The following is a 17,642-nucleotide window of genomic DNA, read 5'->3' as shown; positions in this document are numbered from 1 at the left end:
TGAATAAAAAAATTTATTATATTGTAATTTATATAGCATATGCAATGAATACAGTAACTTATATTATGTAAAGTAATTTACTTACATTATACATTAACTTATATATAAGGCATCAGCATAACTTAAACACCCATACCTGAACCAAAATTAGGGTATAGTGGATCAAAGAGAACAGAATTTTCTTTGTAAGGAAATAAAAGATTTGCATATAAAGATAAAAAGGCATGGTCCTCCACATTTCCTTTATAATGTATTTTATACAGCTTTAAAACCTATTTAAGGAAAGTTAAGTACCTTCACCTTGAGAGCAATTTAATCTTGAATGAGAAATGAGGACAAGCCTGCACACAATCCGGACAAGGCCACAGTTTTAATCATGTTGGACTTGGCAGCATCAAGCAATGGATCTGACTGAAGTGCTTTATCAAAGCAGAACTTTGCTTCCTCCCACTGACCCTCAGCCACAAATACAAGACCAAGATTATTAAATGCAGGAGCATAGCCGGGCTGGAGTTCAAGTGACTTCGTGAACATAGCTTTGGCACGTTCATATTGCTTTTGCTGTCGATAGAGATTTCCAAGGTTGGAAAATATTGCATGTGCTTGTTCCACTGTTGCCAATGAAAGGGCCCGCTTGTATACACATTCAGCTTGTGATGGCTCCTCCGATAATTGGAGTGAGATACCTGGCAATATATGCTTACAACTGAATATTCAATCTTCAACTATATTTTTCAGAGAATGATTAACGGAATTATGTACCTAAGTTTGACCAGGAGTAGCTGCTGCATTCTTTGAATCGAACAACCGCAGCCTTGAGGTACTTCTGCGCTGTTTTAAAATGTTGAGAACAGAGACTATGAAGGCCTAGCTGATTCCACTGCACAGCATCATCTGGGTCTTCAGTTGTTGCCTGGTTAATGCAGGCAGGATTGAAATGAAAATATCAATAGATAAAATACATTTCTCAACAGTAAATCTAGCCAAAAGATGCCAAGAAAAAAAAAAAGAATTATATATGCTACTACATTTCTTCTATTAACATTTTCAATTTCTTGTGGAGAAAAGATCATGATCCTTTGTATCATGTACACTATAGTCTGCTCTCTTAAAAATACTCTTACCGTCTCATGCAAATCTTATTAACACAATTCTCATAAAGATCCAGATTAAGACTTCTGTTACATCTTTTAAATGGGAATATAGGTAAGAAATATTCAGGCAACATGAAAACATCATTGAACTACTTGTCCTATGGATAACAAACTGAATAAAAGACAGCTTAGAAGTTAGAACCATCAGACATAAAGAAACCCATGTTAACCGCTTTTTTTTTTTTTTTTGAAAGTTAACTATTAAATTTGTACAAAAGCTAAACTGACAAAACTGTTACCTGCTTTAAACTGAAGATAGCACGCTCTTCAACCTCCACTAACTCAGTTTGTTCTGTCTCAAAGGCTGCCACAATCTCGTGTTGGGCCTTGTGAACCATGGCAAGTCCTGCCCATGCAACGGGAGGCTCAATTGGCACAGCATCTCCTTCTCTTAGCACTGATGCCATTTCGTTGCCTGCCCAAGAAAGCTGTTGTTGTTCGCTAGGATCTTGATACCTTTCAACATCCTTGATTCGATGGACTGCAACAGCATATCGAGTGGACATGCAATTTGGTTCAAGTTTTGCAGCCTGGTTAATAATAAACAAAAGCAAGAATAAACTAAAACATGTTGAATATCACAAAAAGCATGCATGAGTATATCAGAAGTTAAAGGACACCAATGTACAACCTCAAAAAAAAAAGAAGCTATAAAGGACTATATCAATAAGCCATTAGCACCTTCTCCAAACACTTGCTGGAACTACGGTGGTCACCGACCAAATAATATGCATTAGCTAGATTCGCCCATGTATGTGCTGCTTTCGGATCAGATTTTAGTGCAGCTAACAAACACTCCTTTGCAACATTGACAGCTGCAACCTGATCCCCAGAAGCTCCTTCACTGGCATTTGCCCCAGCACCTGAGAAGAGAAAAGGATGAGCTCAGACTACTTTCTTTTAACATGTCTAGATCGTTTATAATTTACAATCAAAAGCAATTACATGACTAATTGTTCCAAACAACAATATGAGTAACAAGTTAAAAGACTTGGGAAACAGGAATTCGAACTCATCAAAAGCTCACCTGCAACAACTGAACCATATTTACACAGAAGAATTGCGGCATAGTTCATTAAAGCTGCTGGATGGTTTTGATCTTTAACAATCAAATCTTGAAAATATCTAGCTGAAAGCTCCAAGTTTCCACTGGAAACATAGACCGTCTGAGTTAGAATGTAGACAACAACATACAATGAAACATAACCATATTAATGAATCAATGAATACATGACTCAAAGGCAGATTCATAATATCACTGCAAAACAATAGAAGCAAATATTCAGGCCAGGATGGTCATAAGTCATGGCTCATGGTTCTTCATGTGACAGCTGCAAGCTACAAATTTAATGAACATATCAAGTATAAACTCATTTGCAGGTATATCCACAACTAATTGAACACCTGAAGTGAGTAGAAACATGCTCACACGAAGCACACGTCGGAGACATGAAGCTTTTCTTTTCCCAATTGAATTTAATACTTGCTAAGAACATTGACATAACCAAAGTGAATAATGACAACTAGAGAAAGGCTAGCCATCTAAAATTAATTCACAGACAATTGTAGCCAATATGCAGGACAAATGAAAGGAAACAAAAGGGAAAAACCAGAAAACGATAGAAAAAGCATAGAATCACAAGCATTTAACAATCCAATCATATAGTTATCAGATTCATATATGCCACATCATTAATATTTTTAAGTAATACACCCTATTTAAATTCTTATAGAGTCCATATTTGATTTTCTTAGTAAAAGACTGCTCAAACTCCAATCCTCACTTCAGCATTTGGTTATTGCTTTTCATTTATCAATTCTACAAGGCATTATAGCACAATTTTGAAATAAAAAACAAAAGCCTTAAGCAGACATACATATCAACTAGGACAATCTTACCTTTGGAGGTAAGCGATCCCAAGGTTTCCCAGGCAATCATAGTTGTCAGGGGCAAGAGCCAATAAAGCTGATAAAAGTGCAATAGCACTCTACATCAGAATTAAACTCCATATCAGATCAAGTAATGAGATAAATGCTATTCAAACTAATGATAATTTCATAGTGATACCTGCAGACGACCAGTTTTGAGAAGTATCAAGCCCAGGGTATTCCATACACCTGCTTGTCTAATATCTGACTGCAATGACTCCTTCAATTTGAAAAGGATCTCCTCGAGCTCTTCATGCTCAAGCTCTTCATCAAAACCATTATCTCCTGAATTCTCTTGGAGAATACACTGCATATTGAACCATGCTAGATTAGAAACCATATAAATCTATACTGATATTCACTCTATCATACTGAACTGAGTTCAAAGAAAAAAAAATGTCTAAGTGCACCTGCGCATGGTGGATTTGAACTAATGAAAGCAACTCAGGCCGTGCAATCTCTGCCTCACAGCGGAGCAATATCTCGGCTGCCTTCTCATATACTGAAATTGCCTTTGAAAAGAGAAAAACCAGTATTGATTGTAATTGGCATACTTTATATTCACCAAACTATGGAGTAAGATAAATTCCAAACCTTTTGAGGTTGACCCAGCCTTTGATACATAAGACCAAGAATGAAATGAGCATGAGCATTTTTTGGCATCTTCCTTGCAACATGTACCAAGCCCTAAAAGAACATATAAAGATTGTCAAGTAATGAAGAAAGCATCTGCAGTATGTCAGTTTAAAGATTGTAAAGATATCCATAGAATGATCCAAACCCATCCTTCTCCACCCCACCCCCGCCCCCCCCAAAAAAAGCCATGAAACATAAATAGTAGCATAAAAAGGGGAAATTATTCCACATCCCATTGAATCAAGGAAAAGTGAAGAAGAGGCTATATCAATTCAGTTAGAAGCAGAACCAATCTTATAAAAAAAGGAGTAGAAATAGAAAGAACAAAGGAAACTAGTCCTTCATTTGAAAAAAAACTCATGGAATTAATGCTCTCTCTCCTACCCCACTACCATTACTGGGTTTCGGATGGCATAAAACATTCAAGAGATGATACTGCACATTCAATTTGATGTCCAAACTATAGCACCAAACTTAAAGATGCAAAAGGAAAAGAAAGAAGTGATGGGACTAACAGTTTTGAGGCTGCTGACTTTTTCCTCACGAGATGAGGAAGTCCCTTGACTAGGCTGATCCCCATCAACATCAGCTCCACAATCGGGCAAAGATTCTGCCTTACTAATTCTTGAACGGCATTTCTTGTTTAACTTTTTACCTTCTCCTTCTACAGCATCACTCTCTTTGGAAATTAAGGTACTTTTCTCTTGACTGATTTCATCACTAGTTAACCTACATCATGTAAATTGTAATGTTCAAATCAACTACTTCACTCAAGGACAAAATAAAGAATTTTTTAAGGATATAGTAAAGCTGTTAAAGTAAGAATTTTCTGAAGCAGTTTAACTCCCAAGCTTCATCAGGCAAAACTGCTCTTAGTTCTGAAACTTAACATTTTATTTCCGAAACATTGATAAATTGGAAACCTGGGAAAGCTCTATGACTGCCATGACTCATCCTTTATAAATGTTCTCTTTCATTTTTCTTTCTATAATGTTCTCTTTCATTTTTCTTTCTATCATAAAATAATTACACACAAGTGGGGCAAGACGACGTAAAATTGGCACAAAATATAAGATGAATCGAAGCAAAGGCAGAAATTTAACCTGGTAAGGTCGGGAGCAGGGAGAAGGAGAGAATCATGATCCTCGGTTTCAGGAGGGTTGACGTTAAGGTCAGCTAAAACCACGATTTTGGGAGGCGGAGGAAGAGGCGTCTTGGAGCTCTCTACCCCTACGGTATCCATTTCTGGTTTTATGGAAACTTGGTGCGCTTCCAACATTTTCTGTTCCATTTAGTTGCAATCGCCGAGCAGCAGTTAAGTAAACAGAGCAGGTGAGAATCTTTAAGCCTAGAAAGTATAGAAGAAGAACGATGGTCGACGATGGTAGCCCGATGGCCACCTAGCTGCCAACAAAAGCCTTTATTCGTTTCTGCATCCTTAGGTTTATTTTTGGACCATAATTACGTAATTGGGCCTGACTCGGCTTTACCGGAGTCCAGAGACCAAAGCCCAAAGTTTGGCTGCTTCTGTGTGGTCATTTGTCCATACGACACTTTCGTCCATAACATTTTTTCCTTATTTCGTGAATTTATTAGAGAAACACAAAATCAAACATACGATGGATACTGGTATTTGGATCTTTCGGGGCAATGAAAAAGAACTGAATTCGCTTCTTAAACATGTCACTCATACCGGTGGCATGAGAAAGCTGTTATGACTTAGCATGCTTCAAAAGATGGTTAACCAATACATAATATAAGAAAATAAGAACAAGAAAGGCAACAAAAGGACGAAAAAACCAAAAAGGGAAGGAAGAAGGGTTTGAAGTAAACGACACCATCCTAACCATCATACATCACAAAGTAACAGCAGGCAGCATATCATCCATAACTAACATGCTACTCGTTGCGACATGAGCCTAAAGCTATTTCAAATATAGAAGAGAGGACCAACTTTATACAATGGCTAGCCGGGATAATAAGAATCTCCATCAGATGACCACAAAAACAAGAAAACATCAGAAGGAATCCAAACATCCCATATCTATCTATCTATCCATCTATCTATCCACATGCTCCGCACTGGAAGACTGCTAAGAGCACAGTGGTACTGGAATGTCAACAGCATATACATGAGAAAATAGGGATGGAAATATGTTTCTTTCTCAAGAGGCTGCAAATGTGGGCAGAGCTTCCACTGCAGATGCCCCAAACGATGGCAGAAGCCACCCCTTCTTCAGGGCATACTCCATATAGAAATTGAATTTATCCCTTGCATTTGGAATGTCAAGAGCCAGGTCATCAAGCCCATCCTTGACCCTGGTGAAGCCTTTGGTCATTTGATTAATAGTGATTAGCCCTTCATTGAAACACACCTGCAGCAGATCCAGCATCCTATCATTTTTCTTCTCCATGGCCATCACCAGTGCTTTCTTCACTACCTCATGGTTGAAGAATGGCATTCCTAGGTCACGGATACACTGGCAAGCTTCAGCCACAACACCCCCACTTTCATACTCCTCCAGGAGCTTCATTATCTTGTCCTTTGCATCCTCCACAGCCCAGCCAGTTCCACCTCCCCAGCACCTGAGGAGCCTCTCACCAGCATGGCGTGCAGTTATGAGTGATCGAGCCATTCGGACAGTCTCACTTCCACTGCAATTTGATGGCAACTTGCTGGCAATCTCTTCAAGATTCAATGGAACCAACACATCATCAATGACAGCCCTAGCCAAGAAAAGAGCAAGCTCATTCGAGGCATCCAGAATATCCAAGGCAGTGTCTTCTGCTGACTCCAGAAGCATGACAAAGCCATTCACTATATCTTCGGTAGAAAAGATCTCAATGTGAAGAGAAGAGAGCAAAACAGATGCCATTTCTTTCTCCCTGTTCTTCCTGTCCATGGCAAGAGTGATAAGCTTCTTTAGGAAAATTGGATTAAATTCAGGCAACCCTAGATCTTCAAGATTCCTGATGAGTTCAGGAATATCATCTGAGAGAAAATACTCATGAATTATAGTTACAACCTCCTTCTTGTACTGGCTCAACTTTTTGTCTTCGTTTTGAACCTCTCCATCTTCACATGAGGATTTTATGAATGATGCATCAAGCCATCCTTCAGAAATAGCCCTGGGGACAATCAATTGAAACAAGGTTTTCGCGGATGGAATGTCAAGAGCAAGATCATCAAGACTCTCTGCTAACCGAGCAAATCCTTTCACCATTTGACTTGAACTTATCAACCCTTCCTCAGCTGCTTCCTTCAAGAGTTTCAGCATGAGTGGTTCGGCTGTTTGAATTTCCATGGCAAGAACCAAAGCCCTCTTAACAACTTCATGATGAAAGAATGAAACACCTAATTCCCTAATACACCTACAGGCCTCAAATGTATCACCACTCTCCACATACTCCCTTAAAAGATCAGCTATCTTTTTCTTCATTTCCTCAACTGTGACATGAGTGCTACCACCCCACCTCCTCTCCAAAAGTTCAGCATGGTGGGGAGCTGATAGATAGCTCTTCTCTGCAGTTTGGAGAACCTGATATCCCTTGGAAGATTCGGGAAGTGCCTTCTTTGCCCTTGTGAGGAAAGCTGGAGGCAGTATCTCATCAACCACAGCACGAGCTATGAACAGAGCAAGGATATCAACTGCATCCAGTATGTCAACAGCAAGGTCATCAGCAGACTCAAGAAGCATGACAAAACCATCTCTAATCTGGGGTGGGCTGATGACATCAGCGTACAAGGCAGAAAGCAGAACTGAGGCCATTTCCTTCTCTTTATCATGCCTGTCCATGGCCATGGAGACAAGCCTCTTAATAAAATAAGGATGATATTCACTTGAGCCAAGATCTTTGAGGTCGGATGCTGCCAAGTCCACATCACTAGTGCTAAAATATTCTTCTATAATCGAAACAACAGCTTTTTTGTATTCATCTAAGGGATCAGAAATAGCTGACCCAACAAGTTGATATGGCTCCTGGCAAAGGCAAGGGTAAAGAATTAAGCATCATAAAAAATTATTAACAAACAAGTATCCGGGCAGGTACAAGAGGCATTTAGAAACTCTATAAACAACACTTGTTTACGGGATAAAGAAATGTAAAATGCAAGTATGCAAAAGACAAGAGAATAAAGATCCGAATACCTCTCCACTGTCATAGTTAGGATCATTTCGATCGATATGTGATTCCCCATCAGTATCAAGCAGTTTCCCCCATGTGCCCTTACCACCAGCACCATCTGTTTAACGTTATGAAGGAATACAAAAGTAGTCAGTAAGAAAAAAACAGATTACAACTCTGTAAAGCAATCTCCCCTATTTCAAGGTAAACCTGACGATTCGTAGATTTGTATCATGTAAAATACTTACAATTCATATATTCATACTATGTTTTATACGAAAATTACGTGTCACAATTCGTGTCAACATAAAAACACAAAATACATTGTTTTGGTTTTGTTAAACTCATGGTTTTTGCTAAAAATTTTAAACCATGCCACCTTTGTATCTTTTTTTTGTATCGTTTTTGAATCATGTCACCATGTCATGTTTTAAATTGCCAGATCTATTTCAAGGTATTTTTTATATAAAAATGCAGATGCAAAGCAACATTGGGGAATATTTAGACCAAAACTAGCAGTAGAGAAAAAAAAAAGGGAATAATATGATCACTTTGGTTTCTCAACTATCCTTGAAATGGGTTAATGCACAACCTATTGCAGCAGATTAATAACACTATACACGTACCCTTTGAGTTGCAACTTGAGGCTCACAAGTTCCTACTAAGCATGTACATAAAAAATATGACTGAGGCATTAATATATAACAAGCATTTAAAGTATGAATGAAGAGTTACAATCAAATGCTGTTAACCAATCTAAAGCAAAAGAACAACTATAAAAGAATTCAAACCAAAAATCAGGCAACCTCTCCACTCCATCTTATATCTATTCAAAGTTAACAGAGTTCTAGAACAAGCATATGATCCCCTCATCTCATTTATACGAAAAACAAATTAAGAGTAAATTAAAAATCTACAAATCTAACAATTTCGTTGTTGTAATTAAGCAGACCTCGAAAAATTACTAAGCACCAGGTAAATCAGTAGAGCAAGGACGTGATTATATAGTTATATTAGGAATACGATCAAATGAAAATTTTCTTTCCCCATTTGAGCACATTTGGTGTCTGGCTGATCTTTTATTCAACCAGCGCCCCAACACGATATCCACTCTCCAATTACTCCACCAATTCTTGTGTTGATAAATAAAGACTTTACTCCCACCATGACTTGCATGGTATTAAAACTATATCAAACAACAAAAATATATAAAAAATATCATAGATTACTGGGACACGAGTATGTAGTTATATCCATGTTATAATTCAAATTGATAACTGCTTTGCATGAAAATGCATTGAATACCCAATCATATGTTGGGTACAAAAATAGAATGATCCTTTACACTGTTTTTGGTAGGAGGAAAGAGGAAGGAAAGGGGTGGAAAGCAACGGTATTCCCTCTTCCCTTTTGTTTGTTTGGTAGGACAACAGAAGGAAAACGAGTGGATTTGTACCTTTCTATTCCCATAAAATCCAAACTGTCTGATGTGGGAGGGGGAGGGAAAACAATTGTAGATTAATGGCTTTACCATCAACTTTTGTTTCCTATCGTATCCATATCTCGTACCAAACATGAGGAAGGAAAAAATTTTTCCTTCATTCCTTCCCTCTTTTATTTTCCCATCTTCACCTTTTTCCCTTCCCTCCATTGTCCTTCCTACCAAAAACAGTGTTAGGGATATTCTCCTCATAGGAAGTACCACTACCCTCATAAACAACTTTCTGAACCATTAACTTGAGGTCCAATGCATAAGTATCAAATATCCCCAGAAGGAATGATCCCAAAACATAATAATACCAGTCTAACAGCTTACCATTAAGCTTACATGAATTATAAGCACAAAAAGACACCAGATCATGGGATAATAGAATGCAAGATAAAATTCTTTTAAGTGCTATATGTACTTTCAGACATAACATAAATAAATCAACAGATAAAATTTGAAATTTCAGTAAACTATTTTCATCTTGCTGAAACCCAAATTGATTAAGCTAAAAGTCCAGCCGGTTACAATCACAGTAAACCAGTAAACCATATAATAGGTATCATTATGAGGAAATTGCTTGGCAAGCTAAGCAAATTGCATGTCAACCCACAAAAATTACTAATATCACAAAATCCACCGGGACCTAACAATAAATCTTTTAAGATCAGGAAATCAGAATTATGGATTTAAGGTGAGATTGATATAGTAGTCAATTTCTACACATTGCTTTTTGGTACATACAAAACTCCACCTAAATCTTACTTCTTTTTCTCACACCCTACTCCATTTAGTAAAAAAAATCAGCTAGCATATCATTTAGTGATTTAAATTCAACTCATCCCACCAATAAAATTGAAGAATGTCATCCAAGATATATATGCAAATAATTATAAAATGCAAAAGGAACCAAATAGCATTTGCAAAACTAGCAAGTTGTATAAAACAAATACCCGAAGATGCGAGAAGAGGAATAAATGCATCGAATTGAACAATTCAGAAAAAAATAATAATAACCATTAATAAATACCCAAAGTAGTGACTAGGCTCACCCTTCTTTACACGGACGAACTTCCCTGAGTGAGAGCGGCGGACATGCCTCACTGCAATACCACCAGTCGGCGCCTTGCCACCTGCAGGGACCTTTAATTGATGATCCGAGAGCAAAGCAGTCGGCGATTTCGGGGATGATGACAATCTTGGGGATGGTAAAGAAGTCTCCACATTATGACTTGCTATTTTTAGCATTTCCCTTTGTTCATCAGTAAGAAATCCCTCACCTGAAGCCATTTACTCTTCACCAATTCTAAATGCCTTTTAAAATTTTTTAAGAAAAAATAAAACAAAAAAGTCAGCATTAACCAAAAAAAAAAAAGCAAGTAATTACTTTCTTTTAGATTAGACTGTTTTCGCAAGAACAAATATTACAATTAATTAAAGTAATAACTGTTAAATGCAGTAAAATCTCATCCACTATAAGTAAGACAAAAAGGATTTTTACTACAAACGTAACGGTTACATTCAGCACTCTGTTTTCCTTCCTTTTCTCACCATATTCCCGGCAACCAAACATGACGACTACATCAAAATCTACCAAAACAAAAACTAAATAAAAGGATAAGAGCAAGCAAAAATACCTGTTTTCTAGGGTAAAACTTGGTTGAGGAAAATTGAAGTTCGAACCCGTATCCGATCCTTCTGTTCGTGGCCCGGATCTCAAGCCAAGACAGAAGTAAATCGGATCTCTCAATCGGAGCTCAAGTTCCAGTCCCCCTAATAAACGGCGAGGGAAAAAGAAGGAAGAGATCCAAAAAAGGAGCCCTAGATCAAAGAAAAAGGGTCGGGTTCAAGGCACCGAGTTCGATCCAAGTTTCGGGTCGGATAATCTGTTCAGAAAGAGAGAGGAAATGGATGAGAATGAAAAGGGTGAATCCGTAAGAGAAGGGGATATATATAGAAAGGAGGGAGGCTACGGTTACGGATATATTCTTTTTTGGAGTCCACGTGGCAGCGTTGCTACAGAACACCGACTAAAGTGCCGGTTCCCTGTCCTTTGCTGACACGCGGAACGTGTTCATGACAAGAACCGGTTTGGTCTAGGGTTTGAGTAACCAACTTGAATTGCCTAAAGTACCTTTGGTTTATATATAGATAGATATATATATATATATATATATAAGAGATAAAGATTCTTAAATTTTAAATCAAATTTTATTTTAATCACTAATTTTTAAAACATTTTAACTGGAACCTTAATTATTTAAAGTTGTTTAACTTTGATTTTTTTTCATTTATAAAATTATCCAAATAAACTGTAATTATCCATTGATATCACATTGATGACTAATTGATATCTCACTTAATAGTAATTACCAATTGATATCATGTTGATGACTTCAATTGATACCTTACTTAACAGATAAGATAAAAATAAAATTTCACTCCAAGATCAAAGATGTTAATATCTTAAATTTTTATTTATTTTGGATATATTTTATAAAATATTATAATTTAAAATAATGTTTATATTTTATTGTAATATGATTTATTAGTTAAATATTTTTATTTTTAATAGAAAATAGATTTTAAAAAAATTAAAATTAATTTAAAATTTTCAAAAATTTTTAGAAAATTTTATATCACTTTAAAAACAAAAAATCTATTTTTTAAGAAAAATATTATTTTACTACAAAACCATAATAGAAAATATAATTTTTTTATCAAAAAAATCTATTAAAAAGATTAAATATCTTTTTCATTTTTCCAAATATATTTTATAAAATTTATTTTATAAGTCAGAAAAAGAAAAATAAAAATGATTAAAGAAGAAATTGAGTTTTTGTATTTCAAAACTATTTTATAAAACATTATAATTTAAAATAGTTTTTTTATTTTTATTGTGATATGAATTATCAATAAAATAATATTTTAATAAAAAAAAATAAAAAAATTCAAATTTATTTTAAAATTCAAATTTGTTTTTCAAATAATTCCATATCGCTTTAAAAAACTTAAGTAAAAGTTTCTGTACTGGTTTTAAAAAATTAAATAAAAAGACTTTATTTTTTAAAAATATTAAGTAAAAATTTTCATATTATTTTAAAAATAAATTTATTAATCTATTTTCTCTCCAAAAATTTTATTTTTTTATTAAAAATTTGGTATTTGTAAGATAAAAAAAATCATTTTTAATATCCTGATTTATTCCCCTTATCTGATTGGCGTTGGTAAGTACCATTCTAATAATATTTTTTTGTTTTTTAAATATAAAATTTTAATAAAGAATAGATTCAAAATAAAATTTTTAATGGGAAAAATCTAACAATAGATTAACAAATTGATTTTTTAAGATATAAAAATTTTTACTTAATAGTTTAAAATAATATAAAGTTTTTTATTTAATTTTTTAAACTGATTTAAATATTTTTACTCAATTTTTTTTAGAAAGATTTTGAATTTTTAACTTAATTTTAAATTTTATATTCTATTTCTATTAAAAAATGTAACTAATAAATTATATTAAAATAAAAATAAAAATATATTAATTTAAAATTAATATTTTATGAAATATATCTTAAATATAAAAAATTCAAGATAATGGTTTTTTTTTTTTTTAATTTCTAAACTTTAAATGAAATTTTATATTGATTGTTTTGTTTAAGATGTAAGATATTAGTCGATATTATTTACACGACATTAATTAGTATTTACTATTAATTTAGATAATTTTATAAAAGAAATGACCAAAATTTTTAAACAATTAAGAATTTGATAAAAATTTTTAAAAAATTAAAAATAAAAATAAAATATGAGGCAAAATTTAAATATCGCGAATACTTGTTAACCCTATGTATATATTGTTTTCATTTTGTCAATTATTGTTTTTTTTATCATGGAATGAAATTCCCAATCTAAATTTGGTAAAAGTATTATATCCATCCATATCCTTTATATCAAAGATTGCTTGATTTAACCGTTTACTTAAAAGAGAAATTATCATGATAATGAATTTTTTTAATTTAAGTAGAATAACTGGATAATACATATCATTAAGAGTATAGTAAAAAAATTAAAAAACCAAAGATAAATTTTCCACGAAAAATCCCAATAAATTTTCTTTTGAGTTGGCAACTTGCCCGTGATTCTTAAAATTTTTGGCTCCGAAGGGAAGGAAACTATTAATGCAATACAAGATCCTTGTATTTTTCGAAAGGATAAGCTTTTAATAAGTGGCACCGACGTGCACATGGATTGATTTGCATATTTTGATGAGATTAGTCAAGCAGCCACAAAGCAGCTTCTGAAAATTAACAAGGGAAAAAGACAGAACAACGAAAAAACAAAGGGCGGCTTGAAGATAATATAGTCGGTCCACAGTTCAAACAAAGACAAAAGTAAAATAACGCAAGGATTAGACAAAGGTTTATATAGAAAATAACATATACCAAATATAGACTGCCCCAAATGCCTAACTGATTTATGCTTCATTTCATTTGGTTGGCTTATGCTTCATTTCATTTGGATGATTGGTGAAAAGAGATTTTCTTCACCAGAGAGAAGAGATTCCCATTGCGTCATCACGTACCTGAAGCTTTAAAAGCATGAAAGAACGACTCGATGGAGGGGAGATTCAATGTATTGATGACGAAATAAAGGCATGGGTTCATATACTCTTGTCCACAGTTTGGTTGAACAATGAGCACTAAATGAAATTCTCTAGTAAATAAATTCTACAAAACAGCAAAACACAGAAACAACATCAATATCTAACAATTATGGGGAATCAATCTCCAGCTAATGCTGCTGTTTAGAGAGGATTTGCAGAAGATAAAAACATAAAGGAGACTCAGCTAAACGTAGTCATTAACTCAAACAGCCTCAACTAGAGTGCTAAAGGCATTGAGGAAATGCTATTTACCCATCTCACTATTATGTTCTTGGATAAAATACTATGTTTTTTCCCCTCTTGGTTGACATCCATAATCATCTATAAAGGGCCTTTCTCAACTATCTGACTTGGTTGGCTTGTATGGAGATAGGTCAGGGAATGAGGACGACTTGGCAGGTCAGCTAGCCTAAAGTGGGAATGAGCATCCGGAAAGTTCATAAAACACTGAACTGCCCGCTACAATAAACCTAAGCTAACTTCTTTTATTTTTTGCTTTTTTTATCAAAGCTAACTTAATTTACCAGTGGCATCCTCATGTTTATGAAGAACAAAACCAATTGGTCCATTCTATTAACCCAGAGAACTTGGATAACCAAAAAAAATCCATGCATATCAAATCTGAATTCAGATAATTACCTCCTGGTGTTGTGCTGATACCAGATCACTCTCACAGACAAGCTATAGCCAATCTAGTAGATTGTTATAGGATCAGAGCAAACTTTTGAGGGCTTTGGTTACAAAAGGTTACAAAAGGATACGCTTATTGGTCACAGAATGCTGAGATTATACTTTGTGGGATAAAGGATCAGAGCATAATTTGACACCTGTCATCGCAAAACCATCCAAGTGCTAACACTCGATCATTGCCATCTGATACCATATCCTGGGATAGAAGAACATTTCATGCAATCTCAAAACCTTTCAAAACAAAGGGCACTAGTAGTCAAGACATAAAGTCTCCAAAAGAAAAATCAACGGTGACCAACTAAGCTGTCACATAATGCAAAACTGGCATCATTGCTGACCACTATGAGCAACATCAGGAGTTTTGCGATGCTGTTTCTTGTTTTTCCAGAATTCATCTTTCTTCGTCTTCCTCTTTGCTTTCACCATGCCCATTTTGCTATTGATTATACCAAGGATAGCACTCTTGTCCCTCTTGTTTTGTTTTGCAGCCTTTACATCCAATATTGCCCTAAGCTTTTCATAGGACTTGGCATCTGGAACTTGCCCACTTTTTACCATCTGCTTGTGATAATAGAATGCCCTCTTAAAGTCACGAACCCGAACAAATGCATAGATCATGGTAGAATAAGTGACAGAATCGGGTTTTAGATTGAGAGCTGCCATCTCTTTCAACAGTTGTGGCAATTTTTGATGTTGCCCTCCACGTGCATACGCATTCATCAGCATATTATATGTCATCACTGTTGGTTGCAAGCCAATCTTCCCAAATTCAGAAACAACATCCCTTGCTTCTATATACTGACCTTGTTTAGCAAATCCATCAAGAAGAGTGTTAAAGGTAACCCGTGTGCCTTCAATTTTTTCACTGATCATCAACTTCCAAACTTTCATCAATGTTTGAGTATCACCCACACGCCTAAATGCATCCAATAGGGCAGTATATGTTTCAATGGAGGGCTTAATTCCTTCTCTCCTCATGTGCTCAAATGCAATATAAGCTTTCTCATGCCAACCACTGATGGAATAAGCATGGATAAGAGACGTATAAGAATGTGAAGTAGGCTTTAGACCAACTTTTTTCATCCGCAAGAATGCATCTGCAGCCCTGTCACTCATCTTCTTCTGCCTCCCATAAGCACTAATCAGGCAAGTATATGATTTGGCATTTGGTTTCAAGCCCATATCCTGCATTTCTTGCAACAGCTTCTCAACAATCTCCGGCTGCATTCTTTGGCTGTACGCATCCATAAGTACGTTAAAGGTAGCAGATGTGGGCATAAGGTGTTTTGCTTTCATCTCAGCAAAGAGGCCTTCCACTTCCTCAATTCGGTTCGACTTACTATAAGCATCCATCAAAGTGTTGTACACTATGGTATTTGAAGGAACCCCTTTCTTCTCCATTTCTGCTTGGATAATGAGGGCTTCATTCATCAGTCCTTCATCACAGAACGACTTTATTATTGCCCCCAAAACTTCAGCACTCCATTTAACTCCCTTCCTGTTCATTCTATCAAAGAACTCCCACGCATCTTTTGCACTACGCCCCGTTTTCCTCATAACTGTAATCATTATAGAGCATGTAACATGATCTGGTTGGACATTGTTCGCTTCCATTGCCTCATACACTGTCCAAGCATCATCATACCTATACAGATTGTAAGGAAATAAGAAAATACTACTCCTACCAGTTACATAAATAGTAAAGAACCGTTATTACCAAGCAACCACATTTATATTCTGCAAAAATGAAACCTGCCAAAAGCTTACCTTTTAGAGCACAAAAGCCCGGAAATGGCAGCATTGTAAACATGAACATCTCTAAAAGCCTTACTCAGCGGCAAATTCCTGAACAAAACCATCAACTTACCACCCATTCCCGCTCTCCCCAACGCCGGAAACAGAATCGAACAAGCTCGCGGCGTAACAAGAGAAGGCTCCTGCAAACCCATCCATTCAAAAAAATACAAGCACCCCAAAACAAGACCTTCCTTTCCCATTAAAACCAACACATCTAAGCACTCCTTTTCACTCAACTTCCCTTGAAAACTTCCCAACAATTCTCCCAATGTCGAATTCTCGGGTAAGTTCTTCGCAATTCGTACAATTTCTCCCACAATGCCTTCAGGCGTAGAATCTGTTTGTTGTTTTGCTTCTGACAATATATTTTCTCCATCAGACTCGGGTATGGTGTCAGATTCAGGGTCAGGTAAGGATCCAATATCCGGCGCCAGGTGCCAAGAAGAACGGCGGTTCTTTTGGAGGGAGAATCTGCCTTCGCGTGGTGGGTCAGGAGTTGAGGGGCGTGACTTAAAGAAATTGATAATTGGGTCTTTTATGTCATCATCATCATCATCATCATCATCTTCTTCTTCTTCTTCTTCTTCTTCTTCTTCTTCTTCTTCTATCTTGTTTTCAAGTTCTTGGGATTTGGGGTCTTCAGTTTCTAGCTCTTGTTGTTGGGGTTCCTGAAGGAAAGGAAGGAAAATAAGGGAGGAGGAGTTAGAAGAAGGAGGAGGAGTTGCAAAAATGGAGAACGAGGGAAAGGGTTTTGAGGTTGATAGAAAGAGGGGAGGTTTCGAAGAAGGCTTATTTGGGAAGTGAGTGTGAGAGATGAAGGAGAACGAAGAACACAAGGTCTGCTGAGTAAGGGACATGGCTAATGGTTTTCCGCATAGATATTTCAGTTCAGTGTATTAGCTCATACAAGCGCTGTGCTGTTAAAATGGAGCGCGCTCAGGCCTGGCAAAACGCACCGTGTAGGTGGTTGACAAATGATAACAAAGAAACGGCATTGGGCTGGTCGCTTGACATCATGAGCCTGTTTCTTCGGGTCATCCTTCGACTGAATTTGGGCCGACGAGGATCCCTTTACGAATTAGAAGTTTTTGCTAAGATACATTTGGGGTATAAAGTATTACTTACTAGCGTAGTTCCCGCGTAGCTAAAGGGTCCAATT

At 35.9% G+C, this 17,642-nt stretch overlaps 3 protein-coding genes across 3 annotated transcripts; all 3 read right to left on the bottom strand.

Annotated features, from left to right (window-relative positions):
* Positions 1-177: 177 nt before the first annotated feature.
* On the bottom strand, positions 178-5,294 carry LOC111290401 (tetratricopeptide repeat (TPR)-containing protein). The gene is made up of 11 exons (XM_022881692.2): positions 4,823-5,294; positions 4,235-4,448; positions 3,678-3,770; positions 3,494-3,595; positions 3,223-3,390; positions 3,054-3,142; positions 2,182-2,303; positions 1,836-2,017; positions 1,394-1,684; positions 763-913; positions 178-686 (listed from the first exon to the last, which is right to left on the bottom strand). The coding sequence occupies exons 1-11, from the start codon at positions 5,008-5,010 to the stop codon at positions 313-315; spliced, it is 1,974 nt and encodes a 657-aa protein (XP_022737427.1). The 5' UTR covers positions 5,011-5,294; the 3' UTR covers positions 178-312.
* A 150-nt stretch (positions 5,295-5,444) lies between these two features.
* LOC111290400 (MA3 DOMAIN-CONTAINING TRANSLATION REGULATORY FACTOR 1) lies at positions 5,445-11,249 on the bottom strand. The gene is made up of 4 exons (XM_022881690.2): positions 10,968-11,249; positions 10,383-10,644; positions 7,868-7,962; positions 5,445-7,699 (listed from the first exon to the last, which is right to left on the bottom strand). Exons 2-4 carry the CDS (start codon positions 10,618-10,620, stop codon positions 5,885-5,887), a joined length of 2,148 nt encoding a protein of 715 aa, XP_022737425.1. The 5' UTR covers positions 10,621-10,644; positions 10,968-11,249; the 3' UTR covers positions 5,445-5,884.
* Positions 11,250-13,664: 2,415 nt separating this feature from the next.
* On the bottom strand, positions 13,665-17,378 carry EMB1006 (Pentatricopeptide repeat (PPR) superfamily protein). Its single transcript, XM_089768492.1, has 3 exons — positions 16,454-17,378; positions 14,636-16,331; positions 13,665-14,060 (listed from the first exon to the last, which is right to left on the bottom strand). Exons 1-2 carry the CDS (start codon positions 17,338-17,340, stop codon positions 15,014-15,016), a joined length of 2,205 nt encoding a protein of 734 aa, XP_089624618.1. The 5' UTR covers positions 17,341-17,378; the 3' UTR covers positions 13,665-14,060; positions 14,636-15,013.
* Positions 17,379-17,642: the final 264 nt, after the last annotated feature.

Source organism: Durio zibethinus, chromosome 11, assembly GCF_047325235.1.
Source record: "Durio zibethinus cultivar Kanyao isolate XHJ-2024 chromosome 11, ASM4732523v1, whole genome shotgun sequence".
In the NCBI taxonomy this organism is placed as follows: domain Eukaryota; kingdom Viridiplantae; phylum Streptophyta; class Magnoliopsida; order Malvales; family Malvaceae; genus Durio; species Durio zibethinus.
The sequence above is the reverse complement of the archived record's forward strand: the minus strand, read 5'-3'. Positions and strand labels throughout refer to the sequence as shown.